The sequence below is a fragment of the Erpetoichthys calabaricus genome, chromosome 10, assembly GCF_900747795.2.
Source record: "Erpetoichthys calabaricus chromosome 10, fErpCal1.3, whole genome shotgun sequence".
Taxonomy (NCBI): Eukaryota; Metazoa; Chordata; class Cladistia; order Polypteriformes; family Polypteridae; genus Erpetoichthys; species Erpetoichthys calabaricus.
The window spans coordinates 32,040,312-32,065,613 of record NC_041403.2 but is presented as its reverse complement, the minus strand read 5'-3'; the positions used below and the strand labels follow the sequence as shown (position 1 = coordinate 32,065,613).

At 42.3% G+C, this 25,302-nt stretch overlaps 1 protein-coding gene across 4 annotated transcripts in view; it reads right to left on the bottom strand.

The window, feature by feature from the left end:
• Positions 1–25,302, bottom strand: part of crb1 (crumbs cell polarity complex component 1) — a 223,505-nt gene that overhangs the window by 54,964 nt on the left and 143,239 nt on the right. For all 4 annotated transcript variants that reach the window (XM_028811039.2, XM_051932884.1, XM_051932883.1 and 1 more), the window contains exons 7-8: positions 12,939–13,486; positions 4,085–4,250 (exon numbers count right to left, since the gene is read on the bottom strand). In XM_028811039.2, the coding sequence (XP_028666872.2) occupies positions 4,085–4,250; positions 12,939–13,486 (714 nt within the window). The remainder of the gene's footprint in view (positions 1–4,084; positions 4,251–12,938; positions 13,487–25,302) is intronic.

Genomic DNA, 25,302 nt, shown 5'->3' with positions numbered 1-25,302 from the left:
TATATTTGTATCATATGGACAATGACAATTCAAATTTTACTTTCCAGCAAAACAATTTTCCATTATTTTTAAAATGAAAGAAAACTCCCCAATTTTCTGCACATTCCACCCATTTCTATTCCGGACGCAATACCAGTCAGCATCTCAGTGATATATAAAAACATTTCAAAGAATCTGCCCTTCAAAGATCCTACGATATGGTGTAAAAAGGACCTTTTAATGAACATCTCAGAAAAGAAGTGTAAAGCAACCATGCATAGAATACACTCTTAGCTTCATATCTGCAAAGCATTTACTCATTCAACTCAAAATAATTTATTGAGCACATTTTTTTTTTTGTTAAAATGGTCCAAAATATATCCAGGGCAAAAATCCAACCTGTGAACGATACGATCGAGCTCCAGCCTCACTAGGCCACATGTTTTAGGCCTGCACCAAATTAACATCATTCTGGTGTGGCAGGTGGCTGAATGCGAGCCGCACCCAGCTACCTATTTAAGGAGCCGCCGCCCTGCAATCAAGGCTGGAGTCGGGTGAGGAGGTGGACGAGGTCAGAGGAGGCGGCAAGGAGAGGCCCTGAGTGTTGTGTTTGTGAGGAGAAGAAAGTGGCTGCTGGAAGCCTGGACTTTGGGAGTCGGTGGGGGTTTGTTGTGGGGTGCACATAGAGACTGTTGTACATAGTAGAAGTGTAAATAAACGTGTGGTGATGGACTGCAATGTGTCTGCCTGTCTGTGTCCGGGCTGTTCCCTTCTATACTGGACAAAAATCTGTAAATGCCTATCAGACCACCTTGGTGTCACAATCGCTCCTAACCCATTATCAGTTGTCTGTGGTGGACTCCCAGATGGGCTTAAAGTGGAGAAGAACAAATTGATTGTGATCGCCTACGCCACATTATTAGCACGTAGACTTATCTTGCTCAACTGGAAGGATCCCAGCCCACCTGTTATAAGTCTGTGGGAAACTGATGTTCTGTGCTATTTGAAATTAGAAAAAAAAATCAAAATTCTCACTTAGAGTATCTGTCCAAAACTTTTTTTAAAACAAAGAGAGACTTAATTAAAATAATTTCAGATTAAGCATTCATATCAGGGGAGAAAATATTTTTTTTTCCTGCTTTTGGCTGTCCTCTCTGTATTCTTTCTCTTGGTTTGGGTTGAATTCTTGTTTTGTTAGATTTTGATTTTACTTTTTGTTTTATTCCTGTGAATCAAATAATTGCATATATTCTGCAAATTGTATCTGTTTGATTGTCTACTATGTTACTTCCTTAAAATAAAAAAATCAAAAGTCAGCATGACTAAATTGTGATGGGTCACTGTCACTGTCATTTTCTTCTCTTGCTGCACGCACATCTCACTTCTTATCAGATTTCATCTGCATCTGTCACGCTGTCTTCTTTGTTATTTATGTGGTCGCTTTCTTCACCGGATGAGGTCTCTTCACCTCTCATCAGTTTACTCTTTTTGTACGGCTTTGTCATTGCAGCTTTGACCAGGGATCGTTTGAATGAGAGTTGAAATAATGAGAGCTCTTTCTGGCTGTCTTGTGGCAATTTAATATGTTTATGCAATCAACATGTGCCCCTTTTTAAACTTCAAAACATACAGTATGTGTCATTTACAGAATGTGAGGACTTATATTAGGATGTACCTGCATGAGATTTAATAAATCTTGTGATGGAAGGCACACATGAGCAAGGTTCCTTACCTAGGTGGGATGTCAGCTCTTTGGAAGCACGAGAAGGATGACGAGGATCATAAGGAGACAGGCAGAAGATGCCAGTGCAGAAGTGGGTACACTGGCATCCCGAACCAAAAAAACAATACCCGTCCGAGGTCCAGTGTGATGGACCTGGCAGTATTACATGCGCCTCCAGCACTCTGTGGCAGCATCTCTTTGTGATGCTACCTGTATGGACACCTGCAAGGCATGCTGGGAATTGTAGTCCCATTGGCAGCCTTGTCAGGTTCTGTGGGTGTTGCCAGGGGGTGCTGTAGGGATCCATGATCCTTACTTTGTGGGGCTACACCTTAGCACCAGAAGTACTCTTAGGTCTAGGATAAAAGATGCCACTCAACCTCATCTAGATGAGTCAGGGGAAGAGAACAAAGCTCATTGAGGAGAAGTGAAGAGAGAGAAGGAAAGTAGAGAGAAAAAGAGAAGGATTTATTGTATTTAGTCGAGAAACCTGTACAAGAGGCGACTTTGTACAGTTAATCATTTTTTTTGCACCTGGGATTTGTGTTTGTGTTGTAGTGTCTGGGGTTTGGGGTGCTGCAACGCCCCCTACAGGTCACAATCTTTTTTTGTCATGTTTGTAGGCCCCACATTAGGGTTAGGCCCAAATACCAAACCACCTGCCCAACTCCCCTTTCTCACTCCACCACTGATGTCTGTCATCTCCTTGACTTGTGACCAAGAATCCACTACATCAGCATCTGTACTAACAACCCGTTTGCACTACCAGTTCATTTTTATGACCATCTCAGTAACTTGTATTGGCAGATTTTTACAGTACTTATTCTGTGAGAAACATGTTGCATGTATATTTATGTATGTATTGTTTAATTTGATACAGTGTCATCTGTACTGATATTTATAGCCTTTTGTTACCACCTCTTAGTTTATTGCTTTGTCCCTTCATTGTCTTTGTGTTATGTCTCATCTCTGTTTATGTCTGCAGCACTGGGTCTAGTGGTTATTGTAATGTAAGGTACATCTATCCATCCATCCATTATCCGCTATATCCTAACACAGGGTCACGGGGGTCTGCTGGAGCCAATCCCAGCCAACAGAGGGCGCAAGGCAGGAACAAATCCCAGGCAGGGTGCCAGCCCACCGCAGGACACACACACACCAAGCACACACTAGGGACAATGTAGGATCGCCAATGCACCCAACCTGCATGTCTTTGGACTGTGGGAGGAAACCAGAGCACCTGGAGGAAACCCACGCAAACACGGGGAGAACATGTAAACTCCACGCAGGGAGGACCCGGGAAGCGAACCCGAGTCTCCTTACTGCGAGGCAGCAGTGCTACCACTGCGCCACCATGCTGCCCAATGTAAAGTACAGCAACAGGTAATGAAATAGAAAAAATAATTCTCACCTTTACGACTCACTGTAGATGCACATTGCCGGTTTTTGGGCACCACAATTTTAAGCAGTCCTGGTATGGGAGGTTAACATCTCTGGTATGGTCTGGAGAGTTCACCAGAGGCTGACCTCTCCAACATACTTAAAAAGTTCAGATTGCCATAAGAAGCAATGAACATTCTCCACAGGTCTGTTACTGAAAGCATTTTATCATTCTCCATCACAACAATCTCCAAACCAAGAACAAGACGTAGCTACAGAGAGTGGTACGCATTGTTTCAAAGTGACCATCCGAATGACCCATCACATCCCACACACAACTTTGTCTACTCTCATTCTGTCTATTACACAAGTCAGGTCAAGACAAGGACTCCTGGATTTCATAAAAGTACTTTTTGACACTGTGTGCCATGTATGAGGTCAGCATATTAACCTTCACAGCTGACAGATATCTACATGTTTTTAGTAGATTTGATGAACGTCTAAATGTATTTCTATGAAATTGGCTGTTTGTAAGCTACTGAGAAATAGTGATTAGTGTTGACCTTCTGCTTGAACCAATGTTTTGTTTGTATGAATTTCTCCAAATCCAGTTCCAGTAAGCACTGGTTCAAATCCTTGTTATTGCTGTGTTTGGGCCCTTGAGCAAGGCTGACAGTGCGCTCTGACCTCCAAAGGTCATGAGAAAAGATCATTTCCCCTCAGGGATTAACAAAGTGTATCATCATCACCATCATCATCATTTCTTTCCCGTGTAGAACATTTACCTTCAGGGTAATTAAACTTCAGTTGCTGCATTTTGCACCTCTTCAATTATGAATTTTGAATTTATAACCATCTCATTTAGTTGCATTAAGCTTTTCCCTATACCGTGTAGCTTTCTGGTTGTTAGCACAAGTCATTTAAACAGTTCTATTTTCTGTTTAAAACATACATGACAGTAGATTGTGTTTCTAATAATAAATATTATTACTCTTAACTTACATTCAAACCCACGCCCAAAACTCAGACAGATGGCCTCTGAAGGACAGGGCATCAGCTCACACCATCTGACATCTTCACACCGTTGCCCTGAAGTGCTGGATGGGCAAGAGCAGGTAAAATCATCCCAGATTGAGTAGCAAACACCACCGTTCTGACATGGATTTGTCTGTAGAAACAAACACAAAAATATATCAATGTGATATAGTAACGAACTGAAATATAAGGTTTAAGGGAATGCATGACTGTGATATTCTGCCAACTGACTAGGAATCAGAGGAACACTTGATGACAGGGAGGCTGCTGGGTAATCTTTAGTTAATGCAAGGATAAACCTTCAAAATCAGTTTGTGAGAATCATGTGACTGCAAAGAGTGGTCAGATGACCCTGGTGAGTGAAACAGTGCCATTCTTGTTAACATTTTTTATCATCATGTTTTGTTTTGTCAGTTGGGCACTGCGTGTGCATCATGTCCACACTGCAATGTTTTTGTTTAAAAATGACGACATTAGTCTCCGCTTTCGCCTTTCATCCACAAGACCCTCTCCAGAGATGTACACTTATGTAAAAGCAGACTCAGTGTTGTAATGTGGATGGGTGAAAACAGAGAGCTTTGAAAACTCAGACTCTAACAACACTTGGATTGGTTACTGCTTATTATGTGTGCCTTCCCTGATTGGATGCTGCTTATTACAAGGTCTCATTCCCTGTCTGGTCACGCTTCATAGAAGAAAACCATACTTCAACATGGCAGGCATGGAAGAGTTTCTTTCCATGGTGCTCCATGTATTGCTTACATTTATGGATCTAAATTGCGCTTTGTACAGTTTGAATGCTGCATACAGTACATGCGCATAATTTACCAGTCGTTACAGCTTTCTTACCACTCCTTCAAGGACTTTTCCATCGATTTGCGTGTTCTTTGGGAGGGATTTTTGGTTATGTAGCAGGTGGCTGGGTGTGGTCCGCAGCCGCCTGCCTATTTAAGGAGCCGCCTCCCTGCAATCAAGGCTGGAGTCGGGTGAGGAGGTGGACAAGGTCAGAGGAGGCGGCAGGAGAGGCCCTGAGTGTGGTGTTGGAAGAGAGAAAGAGAGATGGCCTGACTTTGGGAGACTGTGGGGTTTGTTGGTGTGGTGCACTTAGACTTGTATTATATTAATTGTATGAATAAACGTGTGGTGATGGCTTTAAACGTGTCTGCCTGCCTGTGTCCGGGACGCTCCCTTTCACAGTGGCGTAGTCGGCAGGATGCTCCACCTGGGTCAAGGTGGGGACCTGTATTGTTGGAAAGTTTTGTGAAAGGCCCGGCACAGCAGACAAACTCACCCACGTGCCGCAGGGGCGGTGTGCACCCAACCCCGCACGTACCGGGAGTGTCGCGGACCACGGGAGGTCCGCTGTTGGACTTTTTGTTGTTTCAGGGGCAGCTCGGGAGCGCGGCGGCAGCTAGGAGAGCTGCCGGGAAGGAGATGCTGCACACACAACAGCCGCAGCAGCCGCGGAGCTGCCCAGAATCTCGCCCTCGAGTGTGGAATGAGGGCGAGGAGGCCGCAGACCAAAGGTCCCTCCTCGTAACAGGCACGGGATTGGGCAACGTGTCCTGTCTTCCCGCCAACGATTGGTCAGAGGCAGGAGCAGGGAATGTCCATCTCGTGCCGAGAAGAAAACCGAGTGGGCTGCAGGGAAGAGCCCACGGAGAGCAGTTGGCGAGTGGCGGCGCCCGAAAGGTAAGCACACCGCCAACTGTCTCTCCCTCTTTGGCAGCGATACTGCAGGAGCTGCAGCACGAGAGCCAGCTCGTGCTATCGCTGACGGCCGAGCGGTGTGCCCTCCAGGCGGAGACGCAGGACTCAGGGGGGATGTCAGTGGCGTGTGAGCGAGAGTCGCAGAGGCAGGAGGATCGACGCGCTGCAGGAGCTTCTGGCTGGAAAGGCACAGCGGGGAAGGTAAGCGGAACCGACCCCGTGAAGCTCCGGACGCCAGCGGGGCTGGATCTGCCCTTTTACCATTGGCAGACTCGAACCGTCACGGCTTCCCAAAATAAGAGGAGGAAGCGGCTTGGGGAAGCCAGTTCCTCCGACAGGGGAGGACACGCTGCTGGGTGCACGCGTTCCTTGAGGGGCCGTCCTCTGCCAAGGCAGAGGAAAACCCCGCAGGCTGGGAGGCGAGACAAAAGAGTGCCCCAGTTGACGGTCCAGTGGCGGGGGTCACGGAACTCTCGGGCCGGGAGCCTGAGAATAAAAGTTTCAGGGCGCCGGACGGAGCGGAGAGCGTTGGCCCAAGCAGAGAAAAGGTGCACAGAGGCACCGTGTCAGGGCAACGTTTCCGCCCCTTGTTTTTCCTTTTTTTGTAGGGGATTGGGCCCTGGGCTGACTCCGATGGACCTGCCACAGGGGAACATCCGCCCTCATGGGACTGTCCGCTGGCCCCGTCGGGTTTCAGCGTGGAGGGGAGTTATGTGGCAGGTGGCCGGGTGTGGTCCGCAGCCGCCTGCCTATTCAAGGAGCCGCCTCCCTGCAATCAAGGCTGGAGTCGGGTGAGGAGGTGGACAAGGTCAGAGGAGGCGGCAGGAGAGGCCCTGAGTGTGTTGTGTTTCGAAGAGAGAAGAGACGGCCTGTGAAGAGCCAGGACTTTGGGAGACTGTGGGGTTTGTTGGTGTGGTGCACTTAGACTTGTATTATATTAATTGTATAAATAAACGTGTGGTGATGGCTTTAAATGTGTCTGCCTGCCTGTGTCCGGGACGCTCCCTTTCACAGTTATTATAATGTGGATAGAGATACTTCTGTAAATAATGTAAAAATGCAAGTATGGATGGAGACTGTTTTCATTAAAAAAAATGCCTTTTTAAATGATAATAAAGTAGTGTGGACTTAGCCTTAGATGAAATCATTATTCCTTATTTTGCCATTATTCTGACAATGCCATTTTATGTTTTGTTTGTTGGATGGTCACTGCCATTTTGTTGCTGCACAGACATGTTCTTTTCAATTGCGATGCCCATTGCCAGTCATGTGATTGAAAGGTCCATTGTGGTACATTGTGTGATTTAGTCCCACCTGTACAAGACTGTGGAGCACAGCTCCTATCATCAGTGTATTGGATCTTTAACCTTTCTTCTTACCGTAGTGTAAGGTAACCTACGCTTCCATGAAGATGTCACTATTAGGACTCTTTGCTTTTTAACTCACTACAATTCTTGTTTTGTGCTTTTCACAGTCTACTTCTGGTAGACTTCTACTTGTTCTTTTTTAATTTTTCTGACTTCCTTTTCTCTTTTTATTCCATGGTTGCTATCTCTGACTCAGTCTCATAATCACAACAGTCTAGAAGTAACACTGGAATTGAATGACTGGAGTTGCTCCTTGCCATGTAGTAGCTGAATGTTGAGTCAGGATGTACACTCACCAGCCACTTTATTAGTTTCTCCTTTCTAGTACCCAGTTGGATCCCCTTTTGCATTCTGAACTGCCAAAATTTTTCGTTCCATGGATTCAGCAAGGTGCTGGAAGCATTCCTCAGTGTATTTTGGTCCATATTGACATGATAGCATAACGCAGTTGCTGCAGATTTGTCGGCTGCTCATCCATCATGCGAATCTCCTGTTCCACCACATCCAAAATGCGCTCTATTGGATTAAAATCTGGTGACTTTGGAGGTCATTTGAGTAGGGTAAACTCATGGTCATGCTTAAGAAACCAGTTGGAGATGATTTCAGCTTTGTGACGTCTCATGTTATCGTGTTGGAAGTAGCCATCAGAAAATGGGTACACTGCAATCATAAAGGGATGGACATGGTCACTAACAATACTCAGGTAGGCTGTGGCATTTAAACGATGCTCCACACCATTACACCACCACCAGCAGCCTGAACCGTTGCTACATGGCAGGATGAATCCATGCTTTTATGTTGTTGATGCTAAATTCTAACTCTACCATTTGAATGTTGCAGCAACAATCAAGACTCATCAGACCAGGTAATACCTTTCCAGTCTTCTCTTGTCCAATTTGGTGAGCCTGTGCAAATTATAGCCTGACAGGAGTGGCATCTGGTATGGTCTTCTGCTGCTGTAGCCCATCTGTTTCAAGGTTTGTGCATTCAGAGATGCTTTTCTGCATACCTCGGTTATAACTAGTGGTTATTTGAATTACTGTTGCCTTTCTATCAGCTCAGACCAGTCTGGCCATTCTCCTCTGGCATTTTTCCCCAGAGAACTGCGACTGACTGAATATTTTCCCACTATTTGATCATTCTCTGTAAACTCTAGAGATGGCTGTGCATGAAAATCCCAGTAGATCAGCAGTTTCTGAAAAAGAACAGCCTGCCTGGCAGCACCAACCATGCCACGTCCAAAGTCAATTAAAATCACTTTTCATCCCCATTTCGATGATCATCTTGAACTTCAGCAGGTTGTCTTGACAATGGCTACATGCTGAAATGCATTGAGTTGATGCCATATGGTTGCCTGATTAGGTATTTGCGTTAACAAGCAGTTGAACAGGTGTACCTAAAAAAGTGGTCAGTGAGTGTACGTTGTTTGAAGTCTCATTGGCAGAAAACAAGACATGTCATGGGTTCAGAGAGGCAGAAGGTGTGGGGAGAGGTCTGCTGTATACCAGAGGATGGAAAAGAGGGGAACCACCCTACCTGACAGACAGAATCTTTGGGAGAGCAGAATGTACACTGCCTATATAAAGTATTCACCCCATGGAAGTTTTCATATTTTTGTTGTCCAGTATTAAATCACAATGGATATATTTTGGCATTTTTGAAACTGATCAATAGAAAAATAATTGATTACATAAGTATTCACCTCCTCTAACAGGACACCACTAAATTATCACTGGGGCAGCCAACTGACTTTAGAAGTCAAGTCAGTATGGTGGGCTAACCTACCATAACAATGAAGACAAAAGAACACTCCCAGGTGAAAAGGTGATGAAAAAGCACACGTCAGGGGATGGCGACAAGAAAACATCCAATTAAATCAATCCTGAATGAATGGAACTGGTCTGGCACAGCTGTCAATCTACTTAGAGCAGGCTGTCCACAAAAACAGGGTGATCGAGCAGAAGAAAAGTCAAGGAGGTCACCAAGAGACTTATGAGGACTCAGAAGGAGTTACAGGCTACAATGGTGAGATTGGAGAGACCGTGCAAACAACAACTCTGCTCGGGCGCTTCAACTTTGTGGTAGAGTGGCAAAGAGAAACAATGCATACGATATTTCGGCTGGAATTTGCCAGAAGGCACATTGGAGTCTCAGAAGTCAGCTGGAAGAAGATTCTATGGTCTGATGAGGCCAAAAATTGAGCTTTTTGGCCATTAGACTAGACGCCATGTTCAAACACTGCACAATATCAGTCCCCACCTTGAAGTCCGCAGGTGCCAGCATCAGGCTCTGGGGATGCTTCTCTGCAGCAGTCTCTGGAAGGCTTGTGAAGGTAGAGGGAAAAATGAATATAATGAAATTCTGGAGGATAAAATGATGTAGTCTGCAAGAAACATGTGCCTTTGGAGAAGATATACAGTGGTGTGAAAAACTATTTGCCCCCTTCCTGATTTCTTATTCTTTTGCATGTTTGTCACACAAAATGTTTCTGATCATCAAACACATTTAACCATTAGTCAAATATAACACAAGTAAACACAAAATGCAGTTTTTAAATGATGGTGTTTATTATTTAGGGAGAAAAAAAAATCCAAATCTACATGGCCCTGTGTGAAAAAGTAATTGCCCGCTGAACCTAATAACTGGTTGGGCCACCCTTAGCAGCAATAACTGCAATCAAGCGTTTGCGATAACTTGCAATGAGTCTTTTACAGCACTCTGGAGGAATTTTGGCCCACTCATCTTTGCAAAATTGTTGTAATTCAGCTTTATTTGAGGGTTTTCTAGCATGAACCTCCTTTTTAAGGTCATGCCATAGCATCTCAATTGGATTCAGGTCAGGACTTTGACTAGGCCACTCCAAAGTCTTCATTTTGTTTTTCTTCAGCCATTCAGAGGTGGATTTGCTGGTGTGTTTTGGGTCATTGTCCTGTTGCAGCACCCAAGATCGCTTCAGCTTGAGTTGACGAACAGATGGCCGGACATTCTCCTTCAGGATTTTTTGGTAGACAGTAGAATTCATGGTTCCATCTATCACAGCAAGCCTTCCAGGTCCTGAAGCAGCAAAACAACCCCAGACCATCACACTACCACCACCATATTTTACTGTTGGTATGATGTTCTTTTTCTGAAATGCTGTGTTCCTTTTACGCCAGATGTAACGGGACATTTGCCTTCCAAAAAGTTCAACTTTTGACTCATCAGTCCACAAGGTATTTTCCCAAAAGTCTTGGCAATCATTGAGATGTTTCTTAGCAAAATTGAGATGAGCCCTAATGTTCTTTTTGCTTAACAGTGGTTTGCGTCTTGGAAATCTGCCATGCAGGCCGTTTTTGCCCAGTCTCTTTCTTATGGTGGAGTCGTGAACACTGACCTTAATTGAGGCAAGTGAGGCCTGCAGTTCTTTAGACGTTGTCCTGGGGTCTTTTGTGACCTCTCGGATGAGTCGTCTCTGCGCTCTTGGGGTAATTTTGGTCGGCCGGCCACTCCTGGGAAGGTTCACCACTGTTCCATGTTTTTGCCATTTGTGGATAATGGCTCTCACTGTGGTTCGCTGGAGTCCCAAAGCTTTCGAAATGGCTTTATAACCTTTACCAGACTGATAGATCTCAATTACTTCTGTTCTCATTTGTTCCTGAATTTCTTTGGATCTTGGCATGATGTCTAGCTTTTGAGGTGCTTTTGGTCTACTTCTCTGTGTCAGGCAGCTCCTATTTAAGTGATTTCTTGATTGAAACAGGTGTGGCAGTAATCAGGCCTGGGGGTGGCTACGGAAATTGAACTCAGGTGTGATACACCACAGTTAGGCTATTTTTTAACAAGGGGGCAATTACTTTTTCACACAGGGCCATGTAGGTTTGGATTTTTTTTCTCCGTAAATAATAAACACCATCATTTAAAAACTGCATTTTGTGTTTACTTGTGTTATATTTGACTAATGGTTAAATGTGTTTGATGATCAGAAACATTTTGTGTGACAAACATGCAAAAGAATAAGAAATCAGGAAGGGGGCAAATAGTTTTTCACACCACTGTATGTTCCAGCAGGTTAAAAACCCCAAGTATAAAGTCAAAGCCACACAGGAATGGCTGAAACACAACAATGTTAACATCTCGAAGTGGCCAGATCACAGTCCGATTGAGATTGTGTGGCTGGTGTTATAATATTAAGTTTAATGTCACTGTCTCCGTGCAGACATTTTAAAATCTGTTTTGCTTTTCTTTGTACATGCATAGCTGAGCCAGATTTAGTACAAAGGGGCTCCTCATTTAGAATTGCCGAGCCAAGCATAGGGCTAGATAGCCAAAGACAGCTGGAGGAATGTACAGTCAGCCTAAAGACAGAATAGTATACATCTGTCCTCTGTCAGCACAAAATCTTCTTTCCTTGTTGGGAGAATGAGACAACTGCAAGTAGGCATTGTGCTATTCCTGTATTTTTGGAGGTGGGGTTGAGTCCTTTCCTGTCCTTGTTTGGAGACCAGAGAGAGAGCTGCATGTGGAGCAACCAGTATATAAGGCTTGGACTGCTGCCAAGACACTTTGAAGCCTGTGGACGGGCGAAGCACTTATTCGTCCCGAAAAACCTTTCAGCGCAGCAACAGAAAATGGCAGACTGTATACATCAAGTCCCCACCTTGATAATTGTCATGCTATGGCTTCCTCCGTCTGTAATGCAGCGTAAAGTTGTCAGTAAAGAAAGCTAAGGTATATCTTTTTCTCTCATGTGATTTTTGTACCGCTGTATCACTATGGGAGGGATATCGCCTTTTAATATCATATCTCTATATTTTTCGATTTTCTTAAAACGCCACAATTTCAAAAGAACACATTTCCGGAGAGCTAGTGCCTCCTAAGGAAACAGCTGGACATGAAAAAGGCTCTTCACTCCCAGTCCCCATCACACCTGGCAGCTTGTTCCGTTTTAATAAGAAGAATGGGAGAAAAATGGCTGTGTGCAGAAATGCAAAGTGGACAGAGACCTGTTCACCCCAAAACGTAAGCCTGTGATGGCTGCCAAAAGTGCATCTAATGAATACTGACTTGAAGGGGCTGAATACTTATGGGATCAATTCTTTGGTGTTTTATATTTGGGATTAATTTAGACTACTTTGCAGTGAGTTGTCATTATATTGACATTAAAAAGTCGTTTTTTGTTTATCAATGTTTAAAACCCCCCAAGATAATTCACTGTGATTCAATGTTGTATAACAATGAAAGTGAGAACACTTCCAAGGGTGAATACTTTTTATCGGTAATGAATATTACCTTTGTCACTTTTATTCTAAACATTTGTTGTCTCTTTAAACTCTGTCCCGTGTGTTCTGGTTTAATTAAGGCGCTCCTTTACATATTTTGGAGTATTTATTCAGAGCTGAGACTCTGTGAAGCGCTTTGGGCATGGGAAAGGGTGCTATATAAATAAAATGTATTATTATTATTATTATTATTATTATTATATGATATAAAGAAGAAAAAATGGTTTAAATCAAGGAGAGGGACAGTTTAGGTTACTATATGATCAAAATTATAAAAGAGGAACAAATTTAAAAAGAAACTGCTAGAATATGAATTAAGAGAGTATATTCTGTTCACATGGAGTAACACATGCAGGAGGCTTTTAGGATACTCCAACATGCAAATAAAAGATGGCCTTTTATAATATACTCTATTTTACATGCAAATTTAGCAAAATATGTAATTTAGTTTTTGGCCTTTCTAAATATATACACATAAATGTATACCATGCAGATGTTGTCGCCTGGACAGCCTTGGGTAACGTGCATGAGGGCCCTTTTTGTGTACGTGGGTATTGGAGCCTCAATGGTGTAGAACTCTAGGCGATTGCTGTTAATTCTCAAGTCTTGTATGCAGCCTTTAAAATATCCTCCATGTTGAGAGACGTGGATATCTTCTGGGAGTCCTCCCACGTACACAGTATCACCTGCACGGATTTGAAAGTCTGAAATATGAAGGCTTTGCTGCTCCATCAGTTGAAATAGCTCCATTTTAGTTTGGTCCATTTTCACACTCAGCAGATGGAAAATGCCATCATTGAGAAAGCTTCCTCCAGCAAGGGTATCAAGTTGATTGACTTGAATTTTCACTTTGCCATTTTCCAACCAAATCTTCAGGTATTGGTAGGTTTGATTCTGGATAACCAATAGCAAACCTGATAGTTGACGTGTGCGGATGAACATAGAAATGGTAACATTCTCTCCAGGGCTGTTGTCAATTGTGAACTGTGCAAATGACGGCAAGCTGTCGCTTCCAAATCGGGCAACAGCGTATTCTGTGAATAGAAACACACATTTCACAAAGTAACACTTTACATAGCAGAAGTGCATAAAATATAATGCATACATATACACACACATACACATATATACTGTATATTATATATATACTGTAGAGGCGAAGGTCTTTTATACGGTTTGATGGAAATCTACAAATGGAGTAAATGAATCACATATCTTAAAATGTTTTTTTATTTCTAAGCTTTCAATTCCTTTCAGGAATCATCATCAGAAGAAAATGATTAGACGTACAGGAACCCAAGGCAATATTTAGCAAATAAGGAGGGGAGGATAGGTGAATGTGGGGGGTTGGTCATAAAGACATTTATTATTTGCATGTTCTTCTTTTCCAACCAGCATATGCTGGGGTCATGTCTAAATGTCCGTTAATCGCATTTTCATTGGATAGCCACATTTCAGCCAGTTGTCTGGCACATTTAATATTAGCCATGAATTTTACACGCACTGAGTCCCATTTAAATGTGTGTCTGGTCGAACTTGTATGTGTGTAGATCAGAGACCGAGGGTCCTTTCTTTTGACTACATTGTGATGTCCCTGTACACGTGTGGCAAGTGTTTTTGTTGTTTGTCCCACGTATACCACTGGACATTGTGCATTACATGGTATGCTGTAAACTGTACTCCGCGTCTCAGCTCATGATTTCTTGCTTTTAGCATCAATAAGGATTGTGCACAGCATGTTTGTAGGCCTGTGTGCTACTTTGATGCCTGCTCTGAACAGGGTATGTTGCTGTAACTTCTGATACCCGGTGATGATGAGGAAGTGTATGACATGAGGGATGGGGGGGTCAGGTTGGAGTTGATTGTTTGCTGAAGTCTCTGACATCTCCTATGTAAGTATTGTCTAATGAATGTCTTTGGGTAGCCATTTGACGTGAACAGCTGGTAAAGAGAGCACCTTTCATTCTTTTTAGTCTCCTTGGTATTACAATGGATAGGAACTCTTCTGAACAGAGTCTTACGACAGCTCTGTTTATGCAGCGATGGGTAATTGCTATCAAAGTGTAATATTCTGTCTGCATAACATTTCTTACAATAAACACCTGTAATCAGGGTGGCGTGTTACCTCTTTCGATGGATATGTCCAGGAAATTGATGCATCAGTTTATTTCTTTTTCCATATTTAACTGGATTGCAGGGAATATTTCATTGATGTGGTTATGAAAATTATTCAGCTGAACATTGTTTAATATGACGAATGTGTTGTCAACATAGTGTATCCAAATCCTGGTAGGAATCGAAAGCTTAGGAATAAAAAAGTATTTTAAGATACATGATTCATTTGCACCTTTTGTGGATTTCCATCTACAAATAAAGTATGCAAACCGTATCACAGACTTTCGCCTCCTTTTGTACCACCTTCGGGCAAGAAGCCTGCCAGTGTATTAGACGAAAGGAAACTTTGGCTATCTAGGAAGCTCACAGCTATGAAAACACCTTCCAAACCCCACTTCATCAATTGAAAGCTTGGGAAAAAAAACTCTTTTAAGATACATGGTTTATTTGCGACCTTTGTGGATTTCAGGCAACAAATATATGTATATATATTCACAAGGGGGAGTCAAGCTAAAGTTAGAAAATGGGATTAATTAGAAAATGAGGAATGAACCTTAACAAAACTGATCGTGTCATTTCTCAATGTCGTCTCCACCCTTCTCAATGTACTTGCACCACCTGATATATATATATATATATAGGTAACCACCCACACAATTCAGGTCGGGACTCAGACTAAGAATGCAATGAATGTAATTACTCCGGACCTACAGGCTGTCAAATAAATGAACCACACGCCATGGCGCAGCGTAAAGGGGCTTCGTCTCTGACATCCGAGGTTCGATCCACAAGAGGGGAGCAGTAGAGTGTGTACGCCTGATGAGCCCAAATGAGGGCAAAACAACGTGTCGCGTACTCTTTGCATTATTCGACAGTAAACTATGCAACTTATATATATATATAGTGGCAGATCTCTGGAGTTCTTACCTGGCCGGGACGCCTAGAAGGACCGGAAGGTGACTGTTATATCTTCCGGGTCATGAGGAGGCAACTGCCCTGGAGCAGGAGAGGACCACGGGAGAGGAGGAGAGACTTTCCAACTCGTTGGGACCCGTGGCCACCGACGGTGGGTGCCTTAAGCCTCCTAGAACCTGAGAGACCTTTACTTCCGCCACACTCTGCAAGATGGAGGAAGAGCCTTCCAGGGACGTTCGGAGTGCTTCCGGTGCAAAGGGCAGCACTTCCACCACACCAGGAAGTGCTGCCAGAAGGACATCATCATCCACCTGGAGCACATCTGGGTGGGAATAAAAGGCGCCGCCTTCCTACAGTCTGGGAGCTAGAGTCGGGAGTGGGAGTAGGACAAAGCTCCCCTGGAGGAGAGAGGCGGCCAAGGACATTGAGAGAAGCCCGAAACAGGAGTGATTAGTGCTGAGTACACTGTGTGTGTTTGGGACTGTGTTTATTTATGTTTAATAAACGTGTGACTTTTATAAAGATGTGGTTTCCAACTGGTGGTGTCCGGGCAAATATCACACTATATATATATATATATATATATATATATATATATATATATATATATATATATATATATACAGTATACAGTCATGGCCAAAATTATCGGCACCCCTAGAATTTTCCCAGAAAATGCACCATTTCTCCCAGAAAATTGTTGCAATTCCAAATGTTTTGGTATACACCTGTTTATTTCCTTTATGTGCATTTGAACACAAAAAAACAGAGAAAAAAAGCCAAATCTGACATCATGTCACACAGAACTCTAAAAATGGGCTGAACAAAATTATTGGCACCTTTTCAAAATTGTGGGTAAATCGTTTTATTTCAAGCATATGATGCTCGTTTGAACACACCTGTGGCAAGAAACAGGTGCTGGCAATATAGCAGTCACACCTGAAGCCAGTTAAAATGAAGAAAAGTTGACTCTACCTTTCTGTTGTGTGTCTGAGTGTGCCACACTAAGCATGGAGAACAGAAAGAAGAGCAGAGAATTGTCTGAAGACTTGAGAACAAAAATTGTGGAAAAATATCAACAATCTCAAGGCTACAAGTCCATCTCCAGAGATCTTCATGTTCCTTTGTCCACTGTGCGCAACATAATCAAGAAGTTCACAACACATGGCACTGTAGCTAATCTCCCTGGACGTGGACGGAAGAGAAAAATTGATTAAAGACTACAACAAAGGATAGTCCGAATGGTGGATAAACAACCCCAATCAACTTCAAAACATATTCAAACTGTTCTGCAGACTCAGGGTGCAACAGTGTCAGCTCGAACTATCCGTCGACATCTGAACGAAATGAAACGCTATGGCAGGAGAGCCAGGAGGACCCCACTGCTGACACAGAAACATAAAAAAGCCATACTGGAGTTTGCCAAAATGTACTTGAGGAAGCCAAAATCCTTCTGGGCGAACGTCTTGTGGACAGATGAGACCAAGGTAGAGCTTTTTGGTAAAGCTCATCATTCTACTGTTTACAGAAAACGGAATGAGCTCTATGAAGAAAAGAACACAGTACCTACAGTCAAACATGGTGGAGGTTCTAAGATGTTTTGGGGATGTTTTCCTGCCTCTGGCACTGGATGCCTTGACCTTGTGCAAGGCATCATGAAATCTGAAGACTACCAAAATATATTGGGGTGCAATGTAGGGCCCAGTGTCAGAAAGCTGGGTCTGCGTCAGAGGTCATGGGTGTTCCAGCAGGACAATGACCCCAAACATACCTCTAAAAGCACCCAGAAATGGTTGAAGACAAAGCGCTGGAGAGTTCTAAAGTGGCCAGCAATGAGTCCGGATCTAAATCCGACTGAACACTTATGGAGAGATCTCAAAATTGCTGTTTGGAGAAGGCGCCCTTCTAATCTGAGAGACTTTGAGCAGTTTGCAAAAGAAGAGTGGTTGGAAATTCCAGTTGAGAGGTGTAACAAGCTTGTTGATGGTTATAGGAAGCGCTTGATTTCAGTTATTTTTTCCAAAGGGCGTGCAACCAAATATTAAGTTGAGGGTGCCAATAATTTTGTCCAGCCCAGTTTTTGAGTACTGTGTGACATGATGTCAGATTTGGCTTTTTTTCTCTGTTTTTTGTGTTGTTCCAATGCACATAAAGGAAATAAACGTGTGTATACCAAAACATTTGGAATTGCAACAATTTTCTGGGAGAAATGGTGCATTTTCTGGGAAAATTCCAGGGGTGCCGATAATTTCGGCCATGACTATATATATACATATATATATATATATATATATATATATATATATATATATATATATATATATATATATATATATATATATATAGGCCTAGTATAAATGCTTTGACTTTATGATTTCTTTGTACAACTCATTCTTGGTGTTTATTTGTTTATGTAACAGAACTGATTTTTTTTGGATCTGTCACTTTATGTTCAATCCTATTCACCTCCTCTTTGGCACTCCCTGTTACTCCCAGTTGGGTGAGATGCCTTTATAAATAAGGTGCTAGCTAAACATGGGAGGCCTAAAGCAGCTGGCATCATTACTGAGGTATTTTTTTATTATGTAAAACTGAAACCAGAGAATCAAGAGACATGAGGAGGGAGAAGAGATCAGTGAGTTTATCATGCTGAAAACAAGCATGAAGCAACAGGCCAGGCACACAGCCGCCTCAATAATTATGAACTGGAAGAAGTATGGAATCACCAGGACTCTTCACAGAGTGAGTGAGAGTGAGTAACAAAGCAGGGAGTGCTTTGGTCAGGGAAGTGTCCAAAAACCCAATTGTCACTATGACAAAGTTTCAGAAGCCCTCTGCTGAGATGAGAGAACTTGACGGAAGGATGACCATCTCAGCAGCACGCTATCAATCAGATGTGTACGGTAGAGTGGCTAAATGGAAGCCGCTTTTCAGTGAAAGGTATATGGCAGCCCTCTGGGAGACTGATAAACAGTACTACTGTATATTTAAAAGACTCTAAGAACGCAATAAGACAAAAATTGAACTCTAAGACAAAAATGGAACTCCAAGTACTTTGTCTAGCAAAGACCAGACACTGCTCATCACCTGCCTAATACCATGGTGGTGGCAGCATCATGCTATGGGGGTGCTTCTCAGTGGCAGAGACAGGGAGACTAATCAGAAATGAGGATAGGATGACTACAGCTAAATACAGAGAAACCTGCTCTAGAGTGCATGCCACCTCAGACGGTTCAGCTTTAAGCATGAAAATGACCTGAAGCATACAGCCAAGACAATGCTGGAGTGGACTGGGGACAAGTCTCAGACTGTCCTTGAGTGGCCCAGCCAAATCCCAGACTTAACCCCATGGAACATCTGTGAAGAGACCTGAAGATGGCAGTTTACAGATGCTTCCCATCCAATCTAATGGAGCTGGAGAGGATCTTCCAGGAATGAATGAGATAAACTGATCAAATGCAGATGTGCAAAATGGGTAGATTCTTACCCAGAAAGACTCCAAGCTGGAATTTAAGCCAAAGGGGCTTCTTCCAAGTACTGAATTTTTCACTTTGATATTATGGGTTATTGAGTGAAGACTGATTGGTACAAACAGCAAGTCTACAACCCAACAAAGTGTATAGAAAGTGAAGGGGTCTGCATTCTTTCACAATGTACTGCATATTGCCCACTGACCATTGGGTGAACTCCACACAAAGTACCAGGACTTCCCACACTTGAACTAGGATCATGAGTTTCCCAATTACATTCCTGACTAGAGACAGATGAACTTTTTCAGAAGCGACCCAGGAGATACACGTAAAAATCAAAACAAATAACAATAAAAATAGCAAATGAATACAGATGAAAGGTCAAGAATCAAAGGCAAAAACCAAGCAAGAAGTCAAAACGAAGAAAAGAGTAGCGATTAGAGCTTTTCACGCACTGTATCCACAGATCTGAGAAGGAAACGAGCCGACGTTTTGTCCAGACATGATGGTGAACTAAATGTGATGACCACGTGGTCACAAAGCTAGAAACGTAGGACATGACCCTAACAATGGACACAACATCTTCAGTGATAACAAAACCTCAGAGGGGCATCAAAGACAGTAAAATATATCACAAAAAGTAAGCCGTATCATGACAGTTACCTATTGGTGGTGACCCCTGTCAGTCACACAAGGTGTTGCTGTTTGCATTTATTTAAAAATTGCTTTTGTAATGAACATGGTAATTTTGTTTGGCGGAAATACATATTTTTACATTTGGATTACAGAGGTATGAAATAAGATGGTGAGGTAGTAGTGAGTGACTTCAAGTTTAACTTCTGACCTGCTGGGCTGCACTGCACTGTTAGGGACAGGGCTTGTTATAATGTCTTTGGAGTGGGATTTTGTTTGAGTAAGCCCCTCAGCCTAGATACACACCACTTAGAGGTGAGCGGGTTCATTACACATTCATAGGCCAAACATACTTCAGTTGAGCTTTAATGTTGCATGTAAGCTGCATACTGGCTGTTTAGTCAGCAAGTTTTAAGTCCTATAAGCACTTTTTCTCATCCTGGTATTGACGTCAACAATCTGAATTATGATACCACATCAAGATAAAATCACATAATCAGCTGTAAAAGTTATGTATTTGAAATAAGTTGGCTGTGTCCATTTTTCTTCCTCAGCATTAAAATCGAGTGGGCTTTTTTCTTTAATTTTCAAGTTGTGTTAGTCTGTGCAGTTTTTATATAATAAAACCTTGCAGGTCTCTTGATCTCTTAAAGTGCCGCATTGAACTTGCGATCACTGACACGGAGCGTACTCTTTGTCCCCACACTCGGAATGCTATTATTAAAAATCTGCCCCTGGCAGTCTTGTCGTGTCAGTAATGTAGACAAAAAATGTAAGTGCTCTGTCTTATTTTTTGAAAAAGTGGTACTAGGGTGTTGTACCGTGTTAGCCATTATGAATGTAGAGAAAAGCCAAGCAAAATGACACCTTTTATTGGCTAACTAAAAAGATTACAATATGCAAGCTTTCGAGGGAAGGGGCCTGAGTTGCCTCGAAAGCTTGCATATTGTAATCTTTTTAGTTAGCCAATAAAAGGTGTCATTTTGCTTGGCTTTTCTCTACATTGAAAAAGTGGGAAAGCAGTGTGTATGATGCAGTACTTACACACACAAAGGGAAACACAGAACCAAACTCGTAAAAAAAATAAAAGCATGGGCACTTTTTGATTGTTGACTGATGAAAAGTGTCCACGCTTTTATTTTACGAGTGATGTATGAGAGACTTATTTTTTACTTTTTAGTACACTTTTTAACTTAATATCTTAACTTAAACTTAGTGGTTTTTAAAAACAATTTTTTATATACGTACGGTATATATATTATTTTAAACTTTTTAGTCCTGAAAATTTTTCAAATATTCTCACCGATACTAACGCCATCTATTGGATAATATTTCTATCCGTTACTAGCGCCATCTATTGGTGAAATCTTGAACTATTCTTCATGTGAAAATTTCATTTCTTAATTAACATGGATTAATTGATCAATTAGTGAAACTGATTATTGATTGATATTGTCATCGGAAGTGAGTAAGTGTGCAAAATTTCAAGTCATTTGGACAATAGGAAGTGGGTTAAATATCCATCTATCCATCCATTATCCAACCCGCTGAATCCGAACACAGGGTCACGGGGGTCTGCTGGAGCCAATCCCAGCCAACACAGGGCACCGGAAACCGGAGTGCCCGGAGGAAACCCACGCAGACACGGGGAGAACATGCAAACTCCACGCAGGGAGGACCCGGGAAGCGAACCCAGGTCCCCAGGTCTCCCAACTGCGAGGCAGCAGCGCTACCCACTGCGCCACCGTGCCGCCCGGTTAAATATTGATTACAAGATTTGTACCAGACAACAAACGTGAAGTTAAAAGAAGCGTAGTAAAAAGACAATAGAATTTGTAGAAACCATTTCTCTTTTGCCTTGATATATAGAATACTAGTAATCCCAGTCAGTGTTTGTGTTGCAATTACTTAGTACGTTTTCCTTAATTTTTCATTTAAGCTGGCACTTAAGTCTTCAATCTGCCTCAAGAATGATTTAAGATATGAAGAGGTAGGGGAAATGATGGCGAAGGTGGTAGGGATGACAACAGTGCCTGTACGCATGTGCCGCCCTGCTGGCCGCTGCCGAGAGTTGATTCTACAATAAAATAAAATAAAAATAAAAAGAGGAATAACCTCAGAGGTCAGTCATCACCCTGAAAGCAGATAGTAGACGTCACGTAGTATATGTGTACCAAATTTCAGGTCAATAGTTCAAACGGATTTTGAGCTACAGGTGATTTAAAATCCTGGACAGACAAATGGACAGCCATTGTTGCATATTATATAAGAAGATACTTTATTTTCGGTAGGCGTTGTGCTTCTCTAATCTTTTTTTGCTTCCTACTGCATATGTACATGTACATAAGTGGAAACCATATGTTTATAAGGTTATTTTTATATTGTCATGCTTGGGTCACAGATTTGCACAGAAACGCAGGAGGTTGTAGAGAGACAGGAACGTTATTCAAACACTGCAAACAAACATTTGTCTCTTTTTCAAAAGTTTAAACTGTGCTCCATGACAAGACAGAGATGACAATTAAAAGAATGCAAACATATCTTCCTCTTCAAAGGAGTGCGCGTCAGGAACAGAGAATGTCAGAGAGAGAAAAAAGCAAATAAAAATCAATAGGGCTGTTTGGCCATTAAGTATGCGAAGCACCGCCGGACAAAGCAGCTGCAAGGAAGAGAGCAATGTGAAGGTAGTTTTTCAGCATTTTTTAGAGGAGCGTCCGTATCTTCTAGGCCAGTGTGTGAACAGCCCCTCTGCTTACACCCCCTCCGTCAGGAGCAGAGAATGTCAGAGACAGTGAGAGAGACAGAGAAAAACAAACAATCAAAAATCAATACGTGCCGTTCAAGCTTTTAAGTATGCGAAGCACCGTGCGGGAAGCATGTCGCTTGACAAAGCCGGAAGGGAGCAACATGAAGATTATCTTTCAGCATTTTTAGACGAGCGTCCGAATCATGTAGGGGTGCGAACAGCCCCCCTGTTCACCCCCTCCATCAGGAGGAGAGAATGTCTGAGCAAGAGAGACAGAAAAGTAAAAAATCAAAAATCAATACGTGCTGTTTGATCTTTTAAGTATGCGAAGCAGCAACATGTAAGCCCAGCAAGGCTGGCAGTAATGTGAAGGTAATCTTTCAGCGTTTTTTGAGGAGCAGCCGTATCCTCTAGGAGTGCGAACAGCCCCCCGTGCTCACAATATATTTCAGGAGTTTTATTTAATACGTAATACGCACTCTGGTTGGGTAGCTTCTCAGCCATCGTCCAATAGTGTCCCTTGTAGGAAATCAACTGGGCAAACCAACTGAGGAAGCATGTACCAGAAATTAAAAGACCCATTGCCCGCAGAAATCCGCAATATATATTTAAATATGCTTACATATAAAATCCGCGATAGAGTGAAGCCGCGAAAGTCGAAGCGTGATATAGCGAGGGATTACTGTATTGCACAGGGTAATTTAAATATGAACCCTTAAGCGATTGTGTAATAAGTCTCATGGATGATGTGTAATGTGTCATGGGTTGTGGAGTTCTTCCTGGACACCCCAACTGTCTCTGCGCCCCAACAGCCAAGCATCCACAATTCTTTTCATATGGGGCAGTTGTCCTGGTAAATCATTCTATCTCCTGGCCTCCGGTATCATGAAATAGACCCTAGTTACCAGCTGGTGGTCCTGTCACATCCATCAACACAGCAAGCATCAGTAGGCCTTTTCCAAATATAAGAATTTAATTTTCAGGAACCAACAATTTCCTGTATGATATAAGTTCTGGGCCATTTGTGGTCCCTGGACCCTTTCATGTGTTGTGTTCCCACCACACTAAAGGAACTGCAGCCTTTATGCAAAATATGAGATTAGATCAGATGAATGTTTTTTGTAAACCCATGGGGAAATTGACATGCATACAGCTGTAGAAACATAAAAAGCAAAGATACTGACTTACAGGACAAATGATACAGCCAATTAATCAACTGACAAATAAATAAATACGTAAAGAAATAAATGCATATTGTGAAGAAATTTCAAAAATGAACTTAAAGAGTACATCAGGATGAAGCATTGAAATGCTAATGACGGTCACTGACTGATCACCAGCTGACCTAGCAGCCATAACTTTGCTATCATCCGAGCACACAAAGTTTAAAACCCTTAAAGAGAAACTGCAGTACCACCCGCAACCAGAAGGTGAGACCTAGAACTGCTTATTACTAGACAGCAGCGTTACCACTTGTCACCATGCAGTGTATTTGTTGATTGCTTACATATTTACAGTAACTGTGGCCCTAAAATAATGTGATCTATTTTAGTAACATAGTGTACCCATGTGGGATGAAGTAGGGGCAGCCACCCCTTAAACTCCACCCAGGCATTTACTTTACACACTAAGTGTGGTTCCACAAAGGTTTATGGTTTCAGTTTTCAATCCTGTATTTTTTGTTTTCCTCATCATTGTGTTTGCCTATTAAACTATTACATGTGTTGCACACTTGAAAATTACTATTACATAAGACATTTGACAAACAAGAAGAGATCATCCAGTCGTCAAGGTCATTTCTTTAGCTAACAGCTAAGCTGTCCCAAAATCTCATTCAGATTCTTCTTAACAGTTGTCAAAGTCTCTGCTTCAACCGTCTTGGTAGTTTGTTTTAGATTCCCACAAGTCTTTGCATAAAGAAGTGCTTTATGGCTTCAGCCCCTCACTTTAATTTCTACTAATTTCCTGGAGTATGGGATTCATGTACTTGAAACTGAAATAATTCTGCTGGATCTTCATCAATGCCTTTGAGGATTTTGAGGACGTGGATTAGGACCCCACACAGTCTTCTCAGCTCAAGACTAAATAGATTAAACTGTTAAATAGGACATGTCCTTAACTCCTGGCATGCACTTGGTTGCTCTCCTCTGCACAGCTTCAAGTGCTGCTTTGTCTTTCTTGTGCAGTGGTGACCAGAACTGCACACATCACTCCAGATGTAGTCTTATGTGTGCATGATACAATCTGAGCATAACATTCCTTGATTTATATTTGACAATTTTTGCAACATAACCTGCCATTTTATTTGCCTTTTTGTTCACTTCTGCACATTGCTTAGATGATGAAAACATTGCATCAATGTAAACCTGCAAACTTTTTTCAGAGGTGCTTTCCTGTAGTTCAGTATCTCTCATCATGTCTCTCTATTATAAAAGAAAATCTTGAGGCGAGACTATTTCCAAGATATTTTTTCAAGTTCCTCACCTCTCATTCGTGTGAATGCTTTTGTCAGACACAGTTCCTCCGCTCTCAGCTCTTATAAATTTTTTCATTTTCCTTACTTTAAGTTCCCATAAACAGAAGACTTGTTATGTCCAAATCTTAGTGAAGAATTTCATCCTGAAGGGTTATCAACAGAAGAAAATAGTATACGGGCAATCCTAGCACCGAGAAACAATGAAGTCAAAGGAATTAACACGAAAATTGTTGATTGGTAACACGACATATTGGTTAAATGAGTATCAATAGACTGAAACAGTTGGTGGTGATTGTGTGGAAGATGAAAACATCCATCCATCCATTTTCCAACCCGCTGAATCCAAACACAGGGTTACGGGTGTCTGCTGGAGCCAATCCCAGCCAACACAGGGCACAAGGCAGGAAACAATCCTGGGCAGGGTGCCAACCCACCACAGGACACACACAAACACACCCACACACCAAGCACACACTAGGGCCAATTTAGAATCGC